General features: G+C 38.9%; 2 protein-coding genes across 2 annotated transcripts in view; one reads left to right on the forward strand and one right to left on the reverse strand.

Moving 5' to 3' along the window:
* The window catches only part of lpar6a (lysophosphatidic acid receptor 6a), a 281,763-nt gene that overhangs the window by 172,214 nt on the left and 89,951 nt on the right, over positions 1–19,598 (forward strand). The gene's annotated exons all lie outside the window — the stretch shown is intronic.
* Positions 15,634–17,485, reverse strand: LOC134029075 (protein FAM181B). Its single transcript, XM_062473053.1, has one exon. It carries the CDS (start codon positions 17,342–17,344, stop codon positions 16,400–16,402), a length of 945 nt encoding a protein of 314 aa, XP_062329037.1. The 5' UTR covers positions 17,345–17,485; the 3' UTR covers positions 15,634–16,399.

Genomic DNA, 19,598 nt, shown 5'->3' on the forward strand with positions numbered 1-19,598 from the left:
TGATCAGCTCAAAAAGGTGCTGTATTTCTAAATCAAAAATCATATCAAATCAAAATGTATTTGTATAGCCCTTTTTACACGCAAGCATGTCACAGAGGGCTTCACATACGTCCATAGAACTGCCCCTCATCCAACCTAAACCCTCAAGGAAGACAAGGAAAAACTCCCAGAAAACTCACTGGAGGAGAAAAAATGGCAGAAAACTTGGGAGGAGCAATTCAGTGAGGGGTCCCCTCCTCCAGAGACGGTTGGTGAAAGAGAGGAGCAGAACACAGGCTTAACATAGTCATACAGCAGGGAAGTGTCAATGGGTTTTGAAACACCAAAATCCATTGTTCAACTTGGTAGATGTAGGAAGGGACCGGGAAACTCGCTGTTGCCCGTCATGGAGACTGGTTTCCGGTTGGCGACCAGGTCCTGCGTTGGCAGACTGACGACCAGGCAGGTGCTGACAGCTCAAACCCCCCACACCACAGGGGATGTGTAGAGGGGGGACAGAGAGAGGAGAGCAGGGATAAGAGAATGCCAGGAGCAGCTAACAGTTACAGTCATATTAGAATGAGATCCCCACCGGTCAAGTGTGGACTAATGCAGCAATTTAGCAGAGCAAAAAAGGGTATTTGATGCAGCCCTAGACACTAAGACAGCACCAGCCCCCCTCAGTTGGAACATGAAATCTGTTCCAGGGGAAATAACTTTAAAATAAGTTATATTTATAGAATATACACACATACTATACTATACCCATACTGAGACAGGTAATTTATTCCAGAGAAGAGGTGCTCTATACGAGAACGCCCTGCCTCCAGCAGTTTTTTTCTTAATTTTGGGAACCACCAGATAGCCGGCATCTTGACATCTAAGTGTCCTTGCGGGGCGATAGGGTGCAAGGAGACCAGAGAGGTAAAGTTGTGCCAATCCATGCAGAGATTTGTAGGTTAGGAATATAACTTTGAAATCAGCTCTGGCTTGGATAGGGAGCCAGTGTAAAGAGATGAGAGTAGATGTTATGTGATTGAACTTTCTGGTTCTAGTCAATAGTCTAGTAACAGCATTTTGCACCCGCTGTAATTTTTTTAGGTAGGTACTTGGGAGGCCAGAAAATAACACATTGCAGTAGTCCAGTCGGGATGTAACAAATGCATGTATTCGTTTTTCAGCATCATCCTTTGAGAGGGATTTTTGTATTTTGGCTATGTTATGTAGATGGAAGAATGCAGTTCTGGTAATTTGCTTAATATGGTACTCAAATGAAAGGTCTGGGTCCATTGTGACTCCTACATTTTTTACCAGCTAGCTTTGAGAGACTTTGATGCCGTATAAGTCTAAGGTCAGAGTAAAAACACATTTTTCCATAGCGTGTGGTAATTCTCCAGGCTTTATAGACATATATAGCTGAGTATCATCTGCATAACAGTGAAAATGTACCCCAGAGCTTCTAATTATGTTTCCTAAAGGAAAAATGTAGAGTGAAAATTACAGAGGGCCTAGAACTGAACCCTGACACACATCTACACATCTGAATGGTAAGGTATAGGTTTAGTCTTCAGCAGACATAACAAAGGTGGAGTATTATTAAATTACATCAGATGTTACATTAGTTCCATCATTGTAATAACACCATCACTCAGGGAGAGAAGGGTGTTATTACTAAATGTCCTATCTATTAGCCATCATGACAAATGGAGCCAGCCTGTCCATTTCTACATCTCAATGTCTCACCTGTCTATGGGAACATTTCTGCTTCAAACATGTCAAAACAGAGAGGTAAAGAAATTATCTGAGCAGAATGCAATGTCTTCTTTATTATTACACACTGATTCTATTATGACTATTTTCAAATGTTATATTAAATTCTGACGGAACTGATTTATCGAACATTTATATAAAGCATTGAGTTCCATGGCTGCTATCTAGATTCAACCTTCAAGAAATTCTGTAGTGGTTTACCACTGCTCTACAGAGATGCAATTACTGATTCTGATAATTCTGTGCATTACTTCTTTATCGATAAATGTCATCACAATCTCCAATTAAGCTTGCATTAAAATACTGGACGGTTGAATGACTTTCTAAATTGGAATGAAGACAATTGCTTGGTTTTTGCTTGGGTAATTGTTTAATATTATATGAACCCTGAGTCTTATCTAACAACAACATTCATTCAATAGACGTTTATTTAATTCTATTATTTTGGATAACTGCCAGTCTTACACACAGAGTACCCACAGTCAAAACTGCAGCAGAAGTTCTAATTGATGCATTTTATCAGATCATAACAGCGATCATTCATCAGTAGGCTTTTGAGGGAGTCTTGGGATATGTAATGTGCAGTGTTTATGGTCTCTGACACTCTCACATCAGATCCCCATGGATACAGAAAGGAGAGAAAAATATAGAATAGTCTTGTCACGCAACCCTAGGACCATTCTTTCTCTCTATCTCTCAGCAGTATGACAAGTTGACAATGATATTTTGGGATGTGAGACACATCTCTAGATAATTGGTTCTTCACCCATCACTAAAGGTGAAATGTGAATGTTCCCTCCATCCCTATGTGACCAGCTTGAGGTGACCATGCCCACTTATTTTCAGCATGTCTGTCAACTTTTTGTATGATCTGTTGACCAGCAGGCAAATCCATTGAACCATGAGCATATGGCCTTAGGTATCTTGGCCAAATCTCAAAATAAATAAGTCTTAGTTGCAATGGCTATTTTAGGAGATGATGCACACACAGGATCTTCCCACACACATTGCACATTCAGTTGCCCTCAGTCATACATAAGTACAGCACATTCTCATTATTGCGTATTTTCTTGGACTGTGTTTCAGTGCAATCAGTATGTGCCATTAATACGTATACATTTCCAATATGGTTTGAGCTGTATATCTTTCTGTCCCTAATACGGACTAAAAAGTGTTCAACTTTTGGGAGTTAGCAAGGGGTGCATTTTGTGGCAAGGCCGAACACAGCCCTGCCCTGAAATGCACCCCCCCTATAATTTATGTTCTGTCTATACTAGCATCAAATAATTCTTACTGTATATTGAGGGGATTACTATGAGTAACCACAGTAGGTTTCAGGCATCTGGCACTTTCCTAGTCAATGTTAGCAGGGGGTGCATTTCGTGACAAGGCCCAACACCAACCAAACCATTTCAGGTGACTTATCTGTCCCTGCCATGTATAACCTGAAGAAGATCACCCATATGGTTAAGTAGTTCCCGCAAATGTTGAGCTTTTGTTGGCTGTTTTTTCTCAGCAATCCATCTCATCTCAAACTATCAACTAGATTGAGGTTGGGAGATTTTGGTGCCCAGGTCATCTGATGACTCCATCACTCTCCTTCTTAGTCAGGCAGCCCTTACACAGCCTGGAGGTATGTTTTGGGTAATTGTCCAGTTTATAAAAAAATGATGATCCCCTAAGAGCAAATCAGATGTGATGGGGTATCGCTACTGAATGCTGTGGTAGCCATGCTGGTAAGTGTACCTTGAATAAAATAAAATATATTACTCACCGTGAAGAGATGTGTGTATCTCAGTCATACAGGTTGACCAAACATACAGTACAATTTTGCTACAGAAATTATAACTACCACCAACTCAGCTTTCATAATGTATGAAAATAAAATAAAACCTTTTGGCTGCAGGCATTTTGTCTCACGTTGCATTTTGCCAGCATCATTCCTGTACCCATTTGTCAACAGATATGTCCAATCGCTCAGTGCCAGGCTGGCAAATCAGCACCTTGTCACTTTGAAATGACAATTTGAGTCTCTGTCAAGACTATAACCAGCATGGAGCATGTCCCCTCCAGCAAGCCCTTACCTCGGAGCAAACTCTTAAAATAAGATGCAGACAATTTAACCAAACTGACTTGCATGCAATCTCTTCCACTGACCATGTAAGATAATTTGAATGATTACATTAGTGGCATGTTTTGTGGGACTATATTTATTGACCACCAAACAATCTGACTCTCAGAAACTAATTACTTTAGACATCCCCTGAAATGCTCTATTGATGGCATAATAGCTTATAGCACTTATATCAACATTACTCAGAACTAAGTCTCTAGACGTTGTCCAGCTGCAAAGATCAATTCAGTGTAATGCAATTGCAAAACATAATCATATACTATGTTTCTATAAAATACTCGTAAATGATGTCACTCAATAAAGTTAAGAAATTTTTGTACAGAAAAAGTCATTTTTTACTGTACAAATTACATTAATGTAATTAGTGGACAATTTATACAATGATCCAATCTTACGTACAGACAGACATTATGGAGGAGGACAGCAGAAATGTAAAATGCTATGTCATCTGTTGAGAAGGAATGTGCATTTCTCACCAGAAATGGACATCCAATAAAAGAATAACTTTTTTTTTTGCCCAGACTGAAACTATCAAAATAATTTCTGAAACTGTCAGTGGCCCGCTTCAGGAATGCAGCACGATTGTGACAGTGGGACCATTGGGTTGCTCCAAAAGATTTGGAAAGTGGTGATGTGTCTTGTTATGTCACTCATGTAGACTTCCAGCTTCCTCTGGAAAGCACAAACTGCTGACATGAGGTCACACAACAATTTGCCTTTTCCTTGCAATATAAGATTTAAGTCATTAAGATGAGATCACATCCACCAAAAAGGCCACAACCTTCCTCTTTTCATCATCCTGGAGAAAATCAAGGAACTCTTTTGATTTGGAATTGTTCCGCTCCAATGGAAAACATTTGCAGTTCTGTCTTGACATCCCAAAATCTCTCCAAAACCTTTCCCTCACTCAGCCATCTCACATTGTTATGCTAGAGAAAGTCATCAAAAGTATAGCATTGAGATTAAAAAAGAGAGAGTAACAGAAAGGTATCTAGACACACACATAGAGTCTAAACTGTCATAAATAGCTTTGAAAACTGTTCAAGTATAAACATTTTATTCTGGGTAAATGTAAAATGTTCCCTCAAACTGTAACTGAATCACATAGTTCTACTTTGTTCTACTTTGGTCCTGATATGAAAATCAATGTTACAATTAACCTATGTTACCCTGAACTCCATATACTCCAGGCATACACCCCTGCCATTTACCAAAGCTTCAATCAAAATAATTGAATCACAAATAAGATAATTATGACATTAAAACAGGCATATGATAGACATAAGGTTACACAGGTAACTGCACTGACACAGTTTTGTGGACCAAAAAACAGCAGTCATACATGATTTTTTCAGAATAAAAATAGACCTTCGGGACAGATTTGACAATACATGTTATATGAATGTATAACATGTATTGCTGTATATTCTAATGGCTCCAGCCATTTGGGCAGTTGCACCTTTCAGTGAGCCAAAAATAATAAGAAATTACAGATCTTTACTTTGCGAGTATTCATCTTATGCTGTAGGAATGATTGGATGCAAATGTGCATGAGACATTGTGGTAATAAAGGTATATAAGTGTGCTTGAATTACCTGAGAGAAAAGACAAGGCAGAAAATAGGTTTGTCGAGTTGAGTGACACTTTCTATCTCTAAGTATAATTCACTGCAAACTACCACCTGAAAAGCCCTGGTCCTTCTAGCCTTACAGGAAATGAAGACAGAGCACAAATGACCTAGCTGTCAGGACCTACACCATTTGAAATAAGTCCCACTAGTTTGAAAATGACACAAATTTCTTTGCTATTCCCTCTTCCAAATTGGCTATAGAGTGCACAGAAATCAGCACTAAATTCACAAGTGAGCACATAATGCTTAGAAAGTTTTATTCTGTTTTGTTTTTTCACAGCAAAACCTACTGCTGCAGAATTTGCATGGAAGATTAAGTAGAGAACCCCTTCTGTGTTTAAGCTCTTTGATGATGATTGTTTAGTTTTAAAGCATCCCTGACTACATTTTCAGGAACAACACAACATTTTTGCTACTATAGGTGGCTGCATGACCTGCACCTCAGCATGTTTGACCTATGAATCAATCAATAGTACAACAGTGCCATCTATGGTAGAACATAGAGTGAGTCTGTGCATCTATGAAAGGAATTGAATACCTATGACTTAATTTAGCCCTTTTTCTCCATCCTTTAATCTTTTGAAAACAGTAATTCAATTCAATTAACAAGTGGAAAAGTACACGCATTCCACCATACACATGTGACTTGGTGGAATGTAGGAAAATATTTGTTTTAGTATTATCATTTGTACTGAACATGTACTGCCATCTTTTAAGAAAGGAGCCACACGCTAATGATGCAGTTGTAAAGGTAATGGTTAAGGTGTGTTTGATTTGCCTGGGACGTTTGACAGAGAAGATAATAGGCATGTCAAATTGAGGGATACTTTATTGTACCTAAAGTAGGTCAAGGTTGAATTAGGTAGTGCCTACCTAAAAATGTATTCTTAGTCAGGATACATTGACAATCAGCAGTAAAAAATTATAATACTGTATTTAAGTCAAACCTTGTTTCACCTGATATTGAAATCCTATTTGGCCATTTAACCACCAATCGTCATGCCTTCGTAACCTTCCAGCAGTTATCAGTAATTAATGCATGCAGTAATCTCTGGACAATTCTGCATTGTTCACGCAAACAATTGAGATTTCTCTAGTTCAATGTCTCTTTCTTAACACGATACCCCCATAGAAATAAATTGCATTGTGCATTAAAATAATGACCTAGAAAGAACAGAATAAATCCTTGTTACGTTCTAAATGTTACTTTAAGCTCCCACCCCAATGAAGAAAATAGTAGGCTATTTTTTTTAATAAAGAGCATTATACACGTCCCAATGTAGTTGTATGAGGGGCTGTTTAGGAAATAAGTCAGACTGTCCTTCACACAACCACATATGAAACACAAACACATTTGAAATGTTCACACACATTGATACTACTGAAAACTCACATCCACATATGTGAAATGCTGGCAAGAATTCAGATTGCACAAAATACATTTTGAATTTGAATGTTGAAATTCAGATCCCAAAAATTTGAGCCAAATATTTTGGGATTGCACAAAGGAGAATGATGACCGATGGTGGGTTTAAGGTACATTGGTGTATAGGAAACCAGGTTATTGTGCTACTGTAAATAAAAGTTATTAACTGGATTTCCCCTACAGTATCAGCACAGGTAGGACTCCCAGAGAAGAACACCAGTCCATTAGGCTGTAGGAGGTGCATTTCCAGAACTCTGAAACTAAACCAGGACTGCCAGTCTTCATGAGCATACATTTCCATGGTGTACTTTGCCTTACATTTAGTCATTTAGCAGACACTCTTATCCAGAGCGACTTACAGTAGTACAGGGACATTCCCCCCGAGGCAAGTAGGGTGAAGTGCCTTGCCCAAGGACACAACGTCATTTGCACGGCCGGGAATCGAACCAGCAACCTTCAGATTACTAGCCCAATTCCCTAACCGCTCTGCCACCTGACTCCCAGCCACCTGACTTCACAGTGGACCTACACTGAACAGCTTTCATTCATGAGCTTTTTTTTGGTACTCAGGCACCCTGACTCAGGAACATAATGTTTGTGTGACAGCCATAAAGCATAATGTGCTATAAAATATGTCCTTTAATTAACTTTATAGACAGAGTGAAGTGCACAGACATCAAGAGACAGTCAAACATAGAACACAGAGAATCATCAATGGCAACTGCCCATTAATGCAAAGGAGTGTCACTATCTCCAGTCATCGACTCTTGGAACCAGGTTGGTTTGAAAAGTTACATTTCCCAGTGACCCAGTGTTATATTTATATTTATATTTAGCAGACGCTCTTATCCAGAGCGACTTACAGTAAGTACAGGGACATTCTCCCCGAGGCAAGTAGGGTGAAATGCCTTGCCCAAGGACACAACGTCATTTGACACGGCCGGGAATCAAACTGGCAACCTTCTGATTACTAGACCGCTTCCCTAACCGCTCAGCCACCTGACTCCCTAGTCAGGTGGCTGTGTTAAAGGCTAGTGTTAAAGGACACCATAAGTTCATTGTTATGGTTCGGTTGTCTCACCATTCCCTTCTCAGATGCAGTAGATATGCAAAATGAGAGTTTGAACACAAGATGTGCAACTACAGTATGGTGTGGTCTATTCTGCTCTAAATTCTTTTCAGCAGCTTTTGAGAATCCTAAACTTTTTGTCTTCTCATAACTCCAGACCCTTCAATGCCCCATCTCATATCTGCGACATCTTAATATTTATGTGGCATAAATATTATGTGGCATCTACCAGGCCTCTGTGTGGAGTTTGCATGTTCTCCTCATGCTCACATGGTTTCCACTGCAATAACCCCTAATAAGAAAAACATGCAGAACAGATTGCTCTCCTGCACTGAATGAGGGTGAGGACTTGGATTTGGCCCCCGGTCGCCACTGATTATGGCTGACCACTGCCCTTGGATGAAGGACAACAGTATGGGAAAAAAAGCAGAGAACACATTTCTCCAGTGGACACTCCTCGATGTGCGTGTGTTCTGCTGTCGCCACTCCTCGCTGCACGCCTGTCACACTGTAGGATTAATAAATGTTTCTTCTTCTTCTTCTGAAGCCAGCTGTAGAGAAAAATGTCAATGCCTAGTGGCCAATAGCAATGAGGTGACTCAGAGGTATTGTGGACGGTACAGACCCTCGCATCTGAACAGCCAGGGATGGGCAGACCACATGTCTGCATCATTACACCACCTGAGCAGAGACCTTTAGCACTGCTCTGATTGATGGGACCCGGCAGCCCCAGAAGCTCGATGGAGGCTTCCCATCCAGACAATGGTCCAGCCTATCCATCTTTAGTCCTGCACTGAGCAGACCCACTCTGCTGTACAACCGCTTTTAGGCTTAGCTGCTCCCCCTTAATTCTTCTCTGTGGTTTAATGTGCACATTTAAGGGAAATACTCAATACAGCATGTTATACCACAGGCCTGCCAGTAAGAAAGAACTGATTAAACACAAAAACTGGAAGTTGGGTTTGATAATCCGTTGCCCACCACCTTTATTCCACCATACAGGATGAGTTTTGTATAATTTAAATATAATTTGTAACCAGCATCTGTATATCATTTAATCAATGTTACCCTTTTATTTTAATTGAATTCAATCTGAAAAACAAAATACCACCAAAATACCACTTTATAACACCAGTAGCAAAAAAACTACTAACAATTAAAAAATAACACATGTAGCAAAATGAAAACCAATAACAGCAATCAAAACTGCAACAAAAAGTAGCTGCGGAGATGGGGATTATAAACCGTTATGATTGAGAATGAAGTTTAATACATTTAAAGTGTTGGAGTACTGATGGATATGTAGCTGCATTGAATAAGCGGAGCCATTGCCAGCGCAACTTTTCTATCAGTGCACTGGAAGTAATTGATTAAGTACTTGGCAGGAAGAACTGATGCATTAATGTAAAACATTCTGACTGTCAATATGAATAGAGGTTTTATCAACAAATGGGGAATTTTCCAAAGCTGTCATTCGTAAATTGGCCCAGTGACCCGAAGAGTATGCAGTTAATACTTGTGCAACTTAGCCTACAGTACAAATTATCAGGCTTTGCTATGGATTCTCATACACCACTCTACATGCAACTACTGTAAAAACATCACTGTTTGTGAAAATGTGTGATTTTCTCTTAGATTCTAGGGAACCTAATCAAAAGTCGAAGGACAATTTCCAAGTACCAGTTGTATTTTCTAGTTTTTGTCTAAAGGACTGTGCAGTATTTCTAAAAAGGAAAAACATTGGAAGCTTTATTAAATTGTATTCAAGAATGTTCTGCTAGTACTTGGCAATGTCAACATAGCTGCATGACTGTGACACATAGACTACAATTAACTATTGTCAGTCAAGCTGTTTTAATTGATAGCTGGAGCATCACCACTAAATTACCTGAATATATCAGTTCCAATGCAACATGCAATGTGTTCCACAGAAACTCCTTCCCCAGTGAGTGAGATCATTTAATTGCTGGGACACCATCCCTCCATCCATCTTTCTAACAAATGTCCTCTTGTCCCTTCTATCCCCTTGAAGGCTCCACCCCTTCAGCCAGATGCAGGAGGCAGATTCAAACAGCTTGTCTGCTACCTTGCTGCCTCAATGACTCTCATTACAGTAATCGTTACTTAACTTTTTCATTATCTGCAGCTTAGAAGAAACTGTTTTCCTTTCAATAATAGCATATCTGGATCCCCATGGTTCTATTTCCAATTCTATTTGTCATTTCCTTCTTTTTTATGTGTTCCTTCATTGATGAATCTGGATTTGTCCCAGCTGGCTTTCTTCCCTGATCATGGATCACCTTGGCATAGTGACGTGCTGGCTTGAGAAAGCGACGGAACCACCCGAGAAAGGCCAATGAATTCTACTCTCCTTAATGAGTCAGTCACATGCCATGTTGGCAACTGTCGTTAGCATCTGCAATAACAGAGCGCCCATGCACGCTCAAAGAGTTTACTTACATTTCACCTCTGCCGTTACTCAGAATGAGTGATTACCTCTTTAGAACTGCTCCATGGGGTTTGTTTCTATCTAAAGAGCCACACACACTCGGCAATAGCATGGGTAGGAGGGACAATGACGTCCACACATTGAAGACAGAACCTCTATAACAGTCAATATGGGGCCAGAGTAATTGCCTCCTGTTGCTGGGGAGTAACAGTGTTCTCTGGAGTTTGATGATAAATAGTTGTTATACAGCAGCTTGTCAAATCTTCAAATTAAGTGTGAATATAAACAACTCAGAGATCAGTGATAGATGTAATGTTTTATTTAATTGTGTTGTTTGGATCGCCTTCTCTGGATCAGAATACATTTAAAAACATTATGATGTCAGATGTGCATTCTCCCAGCCCTTGATGTTTTGCAAGGCACTTTGAGAGCCTTGCGGCCACTTGACGATAAGGTTCATTAATTATGTGGCCTTCATCAGAACATTTCTCCTGCCTTCAAGCCTAAAAACAATCATCTGATTAGCCGCAGACTCGTATTAGGAAAAACATAAAGGCTAACTTCTGAAGGTGAACCATGATACAATCTTGAAATATGTTGGCCTCAGAAATGTCCTATTTAATGATTCTCTCCCGGTCTCTGACTCCTGGGATGGCCCATGGGAGGCCATAAAGCCAGTCCACACTTATGTGTTAATAAAGAATTGCTACAGCCTCAGTAAACAACACTGCATGTAAAATAATAAGATCTACATTACCTCAAGGTCTAAAGTGCTCAGTTTGTCTTTTATACACAGGAGTGGACCTTGAAATTATGTATTCAGACACCTTAACTTTTTTCACTTTTGTTATGTTATACTTATAGAACATACATGCAGGTATATTCTTAAATAATAGAAAATGTTTGTATATTTACAAAATGCTGTATCCGTTACATTGGTAGCCTTATTTGCATGTACCCAAGAATTCACGATTTTCTGCTGAAAGAGATGTGCCTTATAAAATGTGACTGCTGAGACAAAAACAGCTGTTAGCCATTTGTCTTTGTATGGTCAATGAACCAGTATTGAATATACAGCTGCTCCAGAGGATCCTATTTATTATACACATCTGTTATGGTGTTGTTCTGGCATTTTGCAAGCTTGCATCGGATCACTTGAAAAAAGTTCAAAATAAGTTGATAATATTATTTTTATCATACCCACACAGGGATCATGTATTCTATACATATTTATCTACTGTTTATCTGACTGAAGATTCGGAAACTGTACCTCAGAGGTAGCATGGTAAGCGGCTGTGGAGTGTAAACTTGTCACTCACCTACATATACATTTAAATTATGTTTGCTGCATAATAAATCAAATATGTTTAACCTTGAGTTTGGCCTTGTACATGGCTCTTGTGTAAATATGCAGCCCTGATGTCCTAATGTACCAGATCCCTTAGTGTCACTCTGTCAGAATGACTCCTTCGAAGGACAAATCAGAGCTCACTGCTTGGCAAGATATGGTCATTTTATCTATTGTGAGATGTATGCATTTTTATTCATGTTGCCTGTAACATGTAATATTTCTTACATTTAATATTTTGTGTGAAAGAGTTTTTGCCAACAAAAGTCTTATCAGAAAAGAGAAACCCATGACTTTACAAAATATATGTTAGCCTCAGAAATATAATCTATCATTTACTTGGTTTAACATAATGCATGCTGACCAATATGCTAATGATGGCTTCATCTGCATATATTAGCATTTCAGGAAAGCTAACAAGGACATGAAAAGGCATTGTGTCTCTACTACTGTATCCAATCCCTTTCAAATGAACAACAGGATGAAACGCCACTTTATGCTAGAGAGATAGGTCATTTATGCATAGCTATCAATGATCTTGACAGAAGACTATGGAAACAATGTATTTTATGAAATGATTGTAACAAAAGACAGTGTTGGTATTTTGCATCAGGATCCATTGGGGGATTGTTGTTACTACAGTGGAGTAGTATTGGATTGTCTTTCTAAAGGCATGTATGCACTAACATTTTCCTTTCTAAAATCACAACGTACAATTATTTTCCTTTTTACACTGCATTTTTATTTTCAATCAGATAGCATGGAATTAGTTTAGGAATTTATGGCAAAGGAGGATGGATTACACCATCCACTACCATAGCCTTGAAAAGATTACCTTGAGCATGCTGGCTGCCAGGAAGAGGTAGCATCCTTCAAAATAAATATATTTCTGTTAGATTATTTATTTATTTAATTAAAATGCATAAATGTGCAATAGCCTAGTCATGGTGGATCTGCAATTAACTGCCAAGAATTCTGCCACGACACTTCCAATTCTTTAAAAGTTTCAATTTCAATTTCAATAGTTAAGAATTATGAATGATCTCCTGCAAATTATAACTTTCTGCCTATGTAAGCATTGCATAGGTTGAACAGAACTTGGTTTAAAACATAATATTTCCTTGCTCTTGTCCATATTTTCGTTCCCACTCCTTGGAACAGAAAGACATACACTTCAAATAAAACTAAAAAAATGTCAGTGTCCCATCAATGACATCAAAGTACACAAATAACAGTACACTTGAACAAACGAGAGAAAGAAGATAAAACCTTATCTAATGATCTTTGGAGTAATTTCTTGGACCTCAATCAGAGCAAATTTACAGGAAGAAAATTGTGGGGATAAAAGCATGCACAAACTAACTGGGATGAGAACTTGAAGGTTGGACAATGCTTCTATATTTGGCTAATGTCAGCAACACAAACACAGGACAGCGAGAAATACAATTATGAATTCAAGATAACCACAGAAAGCCATTTAAATCACAGTCAAACACAGGTTTTCATGCTTTTATTAATACATTTGCATAGGTTTGGAAAGTGAAAAAACTGCACAGGCAAAATTAAAACACACATCCACAATGACGGTATGTTTGTATGTATGAAATATCCCATGCCTATGTATAAGACTCGCATGCCTGTTACTCTGAGGCAGAGGTTTCAAGCTGCTCCAGGGGGAAAATGTAGTAATTAAACACCTAGTTACACCTTGTGTGTGTGTCTGTCTTTAAAGATGGGAGGGGGGCTTCATTTGTCAATTTAATGTATCAGATGCAGACGGGATCACAGGTTATTAGAAGTGTGTACTGTAACTTGACTAAATGCATTGTCTAATGGCACTTTTTTGCATGACCAGATGAAGACCGGCCATTGTTACTGAAACGACAAGGTGATAAGTGGCTTCCAAAATAGCTGTCCTCTAGATGTTTCTATGAGATATAGTCTCATATCAGGTGTATCCATGACTGTCCTTCACATTCCCAAAGGGGAGGGACTGGCAATTATGAAAGCCGGTCTCTGTGACAAGTAATCCTACTAGTCTTATGGATTATTTGCATATAAGGGATATGCAGGTTCTAAAATGTACTTTATTCCCTTAGATAAGTAAAATTTCTTTTTAGATACAAAAGCAGATATAACCATTTTCTCCAGAACATTCTTGAATACAAGATTATAATTGTAGGAAAAAAATATTTTGGGATAGATTTAGTAAGTTATGGATACATACCATAGGGGGTAATGATGGTCCCCTGTATTAGTGGACAAATGTATTTAAGGTCCAAAAAGGGTGACAGGATATGGGCAGTGGGGTGAGGGTGGCTACAATGTGAAATGTAAAGTGTACAAGATAGTGTATAATAGATACATGTTGCATCCAAATGAAAAGATAATCATACTCGATAATCTAGTAGTTTTACCCTTGAAGAATTAAAACATTACAACATTTTAACAGGTAAAAAAAAAAAAGAACAATGTTTTTCGTCTTCAAAAATGTACATTACTCTCAGAGTACATTTCTCTTACTTGAGGGAGATTCTTTCTAAACATTTTGCAATGGCTGACAATCTTAATGTAAAACTCAGCAGTTTAGTACTGAATTTTGTGTTTGTCATTGGTACATAGATTGGTTACAGTTGTGATTAATGTTTTCGGACATGAGAAAATGATTTTTCAGCAATGGAAGGGGATGGCATTTTAAAATTTGATTTATTCATTGTGATTTGCATGAAATATTTGTGTCAGTCAATTTCAGAGACCATACCCTGTTGTAGGGATGAAATGTGTAGCAACATTTTCTTTGATCAAGGAATGATTTATGGACACTGCAGATTGCAGTTGTAGTCTCACACAGTCTTTTTTTTTATTTGTGCAAGGATAAGGCTTGTGTGGTGGAGATATAGTGATTGTGTTAAATAACACAGTGCAGTTATCCAGCAGAGGACACAAATATTGTTTCAGTGGGGTTAAATGTAAGAAAACGCTGTATATAATGTTGCGTTATGTAGGGTTTTCCTCCAAGGTGTTGGAGCCAGCCGTGCTATTCTTATTTCATGCATTCTTTATCCAAAAGGCTTTTCCAGAACATGCACAGTACACACGTGTTCAGACGTATTTGTCTCATTCCGCACTACTGGAACATCCACAATACATCATAAGCCAGCTAGCTCACTTGCAAAGTTGACTCTTGTTATTCTAGACATTCTGTGCCAATGGAAATATTGTTAATCTCCTAGACAAACATTACATCTCTAATTTGTCATGATGCGGGTCCAATAGTAACAGCCACTACGCTCTCTGTATGTATGTGCATATAGCAAGGTGCCGAATCAAGTTTTTATGTCACAAGGGTTGTTTTTCACCACATGAGTTAATATTAGTAAAAAATAATAATTCATTGTGCTGTTGGTGAAAACATCTGGAGGATTTACAATATACAAAGACCATTCACTACAATGAAAATTATGTGAATGACATTGAAGCATCTAACGTGTTCTAAATGACTTTCTAAATTACATAGATCAATTTCTGGACCATTTTCTGTCTCTTCAAGGAGCATCACTGCCATCTAGTGCATCTGAAATCAGGAGCATCAGTTGTGATGGTCTTTCTTGTGCAGTATAATTGCAGTGTAATACAGTGGACCTTGAAGCCCACTAGATGGCGCTATCATCACATTTTTCTTCTATTATACTGAAGCCACTCTGACAGTCTTGTGCCTCTGCTATCTGGAAGTAGACCTAGGCTTTATTTTATTCAGTCTAACATACAGCATGTAAAGTATATAACAACCATAATGATCACTAAACGTTTGGGCAAACAGACAATGAGAACTGCAAGCTACTCATTTATTATGATTGTAATAGAAATAAAGACCAGCTTTATTTTATCTTCTCAGATCATACAATACATTTTCACTAAAAACCCAGGTTTATAGAAAGGAAATAATCCTCCAGTAAAAACAATTGTTTAGCTATACAGTACATCTGCAGTGTGCATACTTTATTGTTTACATATATTTTTCAACATATCTGAGCAGTGAAACATGATTTAAAAACAAAATTGGCATCATACTTTTTAATGTCTGTACACGTCTCTGTCAGATGTTGTGATGCTAGCTCCATGGATTTACGTAATTTAGACAAATGTTAGTTTTACAGCAATAAACCCTGATTTATGCTTTATGTAGTATTCCTTTATAAACTGAAGAACAATTCATACAAATGTGTCTTTGAAAGTTTCATTTGTAAATAAGTGATGTACAGTACCCTGAAGCTTATTATGGGTGGCAAAATCAAAAAAACTTTGACCAAATAGCAGTCAAGTCTTAGATACAGATATCTTTTTTGTGAATCAGTTATTACCAAACAGTGTTAATTTGAGTCCATTTAAGAAAACTATTCAATGATTAGATTTTGATGGCACACATTTACCATGGTCAAGTGAAGTATATTCTGATACTTTTGATGAAAATAATTGCAATTTTCCCCATGGGAAAAATATCTTCAGTTCTAGTTGAACATTATCTATGCATGATGACATGAAGAAAATACTTTTTTCTTTCACCATTTTCAATGTCCAACAACAAAGCTGTGTCTTAAAGAGCTTGAAAGCTGGCTCTGTTGTAACCACTATTTAAATCATAAGTAACCTGTGGGAGAGAGGAATCAGGGAAGATGTTTGGGAAGGCCAGTGCGCTCAGTGTGTTCTCCTCCAAATGCCCAGACATTGAGGAGTCTAAGTGGTTATACCCAGGGGGCTGCACCACAGGTCTCTTAGAGGGGCCAGTGCATGTGCCCCATGGCTCAGCATAGAGGAAGCCACCTACCAAGTGGTGAGGGTCGTAGGCTGCAGGATCCAAACCTGCCATCTCAAGATGAACCCTGGCTGGAACACTCTGAAACAGGTCCTGCTCAGTGACCATGTTGCTGTAGTCAGGACCAAGTAGTTCAAAGAAGTCTGTCGCCTCAGGGTTGCCACGCTCCAGGTCCTTCAGGCTCATACCAGACATAGAGGTGACTCTGGAGCTGTTGGCAGGCTCTGTGAAAAAGGAGGGGGGCAGGTTGCGATGCCTCAGAGGCGGTTTCTTGGCTTTCTCACCCCGAATGTCTTTCACAGGGCTAAAGAGTGCTGCCAAGCTCTTAGTCTGCAGGTTGGCTTGGACTCCATCCCGCTTTAGAAGAGTTTTACCCTGGAAGGGACTGGACAGAGGGGATAGAGAGCCTTGTCTTTTTGCTGGGCTTTGAGCTGTGTTCCCTGTTGTAATGATTCCAGTGCACCTCTTGATCTGCTTTTGCAGATACTTGCGGTGGTTGACTTTCCTTTTTGACTTGACTGGCTTGTCCAGCGCCAGTTTGATGTTACTGGAGGCTGAGTCTATGAAGCTCAGGAGATCCCTTGTGGTCTCCCTGCAGTCTCCCTCACTCTCCACCTCGCCAAGAAGACTCCCATCCAGACTTTTCTCCATGTCATACTCCATAACAGATCCAGGGAAACAGAAATTCATGAACTGTGAGTTCATGATTGCAGTCTGAACAGCCATTCTCTGGGTTACCCCTCGGCTTCACCTATTCAATCCACAACAAATCCAAAATAAAGACCCTCATCAAACCATACATTTGTTCTGTTCCAAGCAGTTGGCAAACCCCTTAGTCCTGATGATGGTCATGCAGCTCCAGTAAACACCCCAAGGCAGAACTGAGGGACTCTGTTTGAGGACAGCAAAGAGATCTTCCAGTGGGCTGGGCCAATGATGTCAGAACATCAAAGAGGAGGGGCAGAGGGACTCCGAGACTTAACTCTTTGCTCACGCCTGACCACCTGCAACTAAGAAGGATTTGTATAAGGTTTCCTGCTGTGTCAAAAGACAATACTCCTTGGTAGAGCTCCCCTCTCAGTTTAACTGTTTATGTGGCTATGAACCCACTACACTTTAATGAAAATGAACTACTATTGTAGCCACACCAAACTATGATATCATAATGTAACAATATGTAAAAGTGCTACTTTACTTCCTAGAGTAAAACTATTGGTTAAAGTGTGCCATTCACTAGAAATGAACAAGGTCAACAATGTAAACTTCTCCTATTTACTGGGATTTACATTGTCAATGGGAATCATCTCCAAATGTAGCTACTAAACAAGATTTTGTTTAGTATTTTTCTGGAAATCATTTTCTCCTCCTTCCATATCACACTGTCTTGACAGTATTTTCCATACTTACTTACCATAAAGGTGAACATGAGACAAGTGGCATACTGAAGCTACAACCCAATCATATAGTTAAAATCCCACAAATCAAGACTGGGATATCTTATGATAATTTGTCAGGGAAAATCTGCTCGCCCAAACAGATTCCACCATTTATGCGTTTCTCTCCAAATAGTTTGCTGTGTCTTAATCTGTTCATGGTGAAAGTTGATTTCTTGTGCATTCCCGGACCAGTGGGAATTTTTGCCCCGGCCTGACAACTATTATGGGCTGCCTTTGACATACAGCCCTACAGGGTCTAAATAGCCTCCATTCTTCCCCAGCAGTGAAAGGGAGCTTTGTGCCAGAGATTCATTAAACTGCACCTCACAGCCCCATTCGTAAAATGGGTCTCAATAATGAACAGTCGATTTAACTAGAAAAGCTGCCGGAGCTGTTAAATTAAAGGAGAATAAAGTGTGGATCAAGCTTAGTGTGCCAGCCGAAATGTTGACCTTAAGAAATGGGTATGAAACTTCTGTTCTAAAATAATAACGTATTTACAGGAAGTGTCTTTGCCAACACTGAACATATCAGAGGACATGTTAAGGGTCTGGAATTTCATGGAGACTAAGCTAATCCGCATTTAAATTAAACTGCAGATAGGAAATATCAAAGCTTTGGGGTATTAACATAGTTAAGAATTTAGAGGTTGTTGGTGTTCCCACAGTACAAGGACGGATAATAAACAGTTAGTATTAAAATAATAAGGTTTCCAACTTTCAACACACCTACTAAAAGGTCCTCATTGTCTTCTGACACTGAAAAGATCTGTGAGCCTCATTTACATTTCTACATTTTATTACCCACAGAATCCTTCTGGGAGAGACCCAGGACTGGCCCTGTGGTGGTAGTTGCAGGAGCCCAAAAAAGAAGCTGCTTTTGTCCTTACAATAGAATCAGGATTCCTTTCCTCTTAAAGAGCATTTTAAGGTGAAGCTGTGAATCATTGGAGGGGAGGAAAAATCCAAGCGCTGAGTGAGAGAGAGACCGTAAAGAAACTATTATTTATATGTAAATTCCAGTGGAGAAAAGCAACAGTGAAACTGATAACACTGATCTTATTTTCTGCAGTCTAACACAAGCCTTCCTGTATAAAACTCCCGGAACAGCTAACATTGAGGCACACAAAGTCCTTGGTCTTCGTTGGTATACTGTACCTCTTTACCTCTCTGTACATTTTACAGAAAAGCAACAGATTTGAGAATAAATCATTAAAATATTATTCCCCTCCTTTTGAGGGAGAGGAAAAGAAGCATGTGGCTCTTTCTGCACCTATTGGTATTAGTAGTAGTGTAATCTAATATATATGATATACAATATAGACTGGTTTGTATAAGCATATAACATAATGTAGTTACTTCAATCTAGTAGAAACATCACATTAACACTTACAATTGTTACTATGGGACACTGAAATATCTTGCCATGAACCACATCATTCTATTTCAGTGATATTTATTGAATCCATGTGTGTGTTTGTGTGTGTGTGTAGCAGCACTGCTTTGGCAACATGACAAAGAAATACATCTCCACCACTCCCCACT

This window comes from Osmerus eperlanus, chromosome 11 (assembly GCF_963692335.1).
Source record: "Osmerus eperlanus chromosome 11, fOsmEpe2.1, whole genome shotgun sequence".
Lineage (NCBI taxonomy): Eukaryota > Metazoa > Chordata > Actinopteri > Osmeriformes > Osmeridae > Osmerus > Osmerus eperlanus.

Coding starts and splice junctions, on each gene's coding strand:
- LOC134029075 (XM_062473053.1), bottom strand. CDS start 17,344: ATGGCTGTTCAGACTGCAATCATGAACTCACAGTTCATGAATTTCTGT.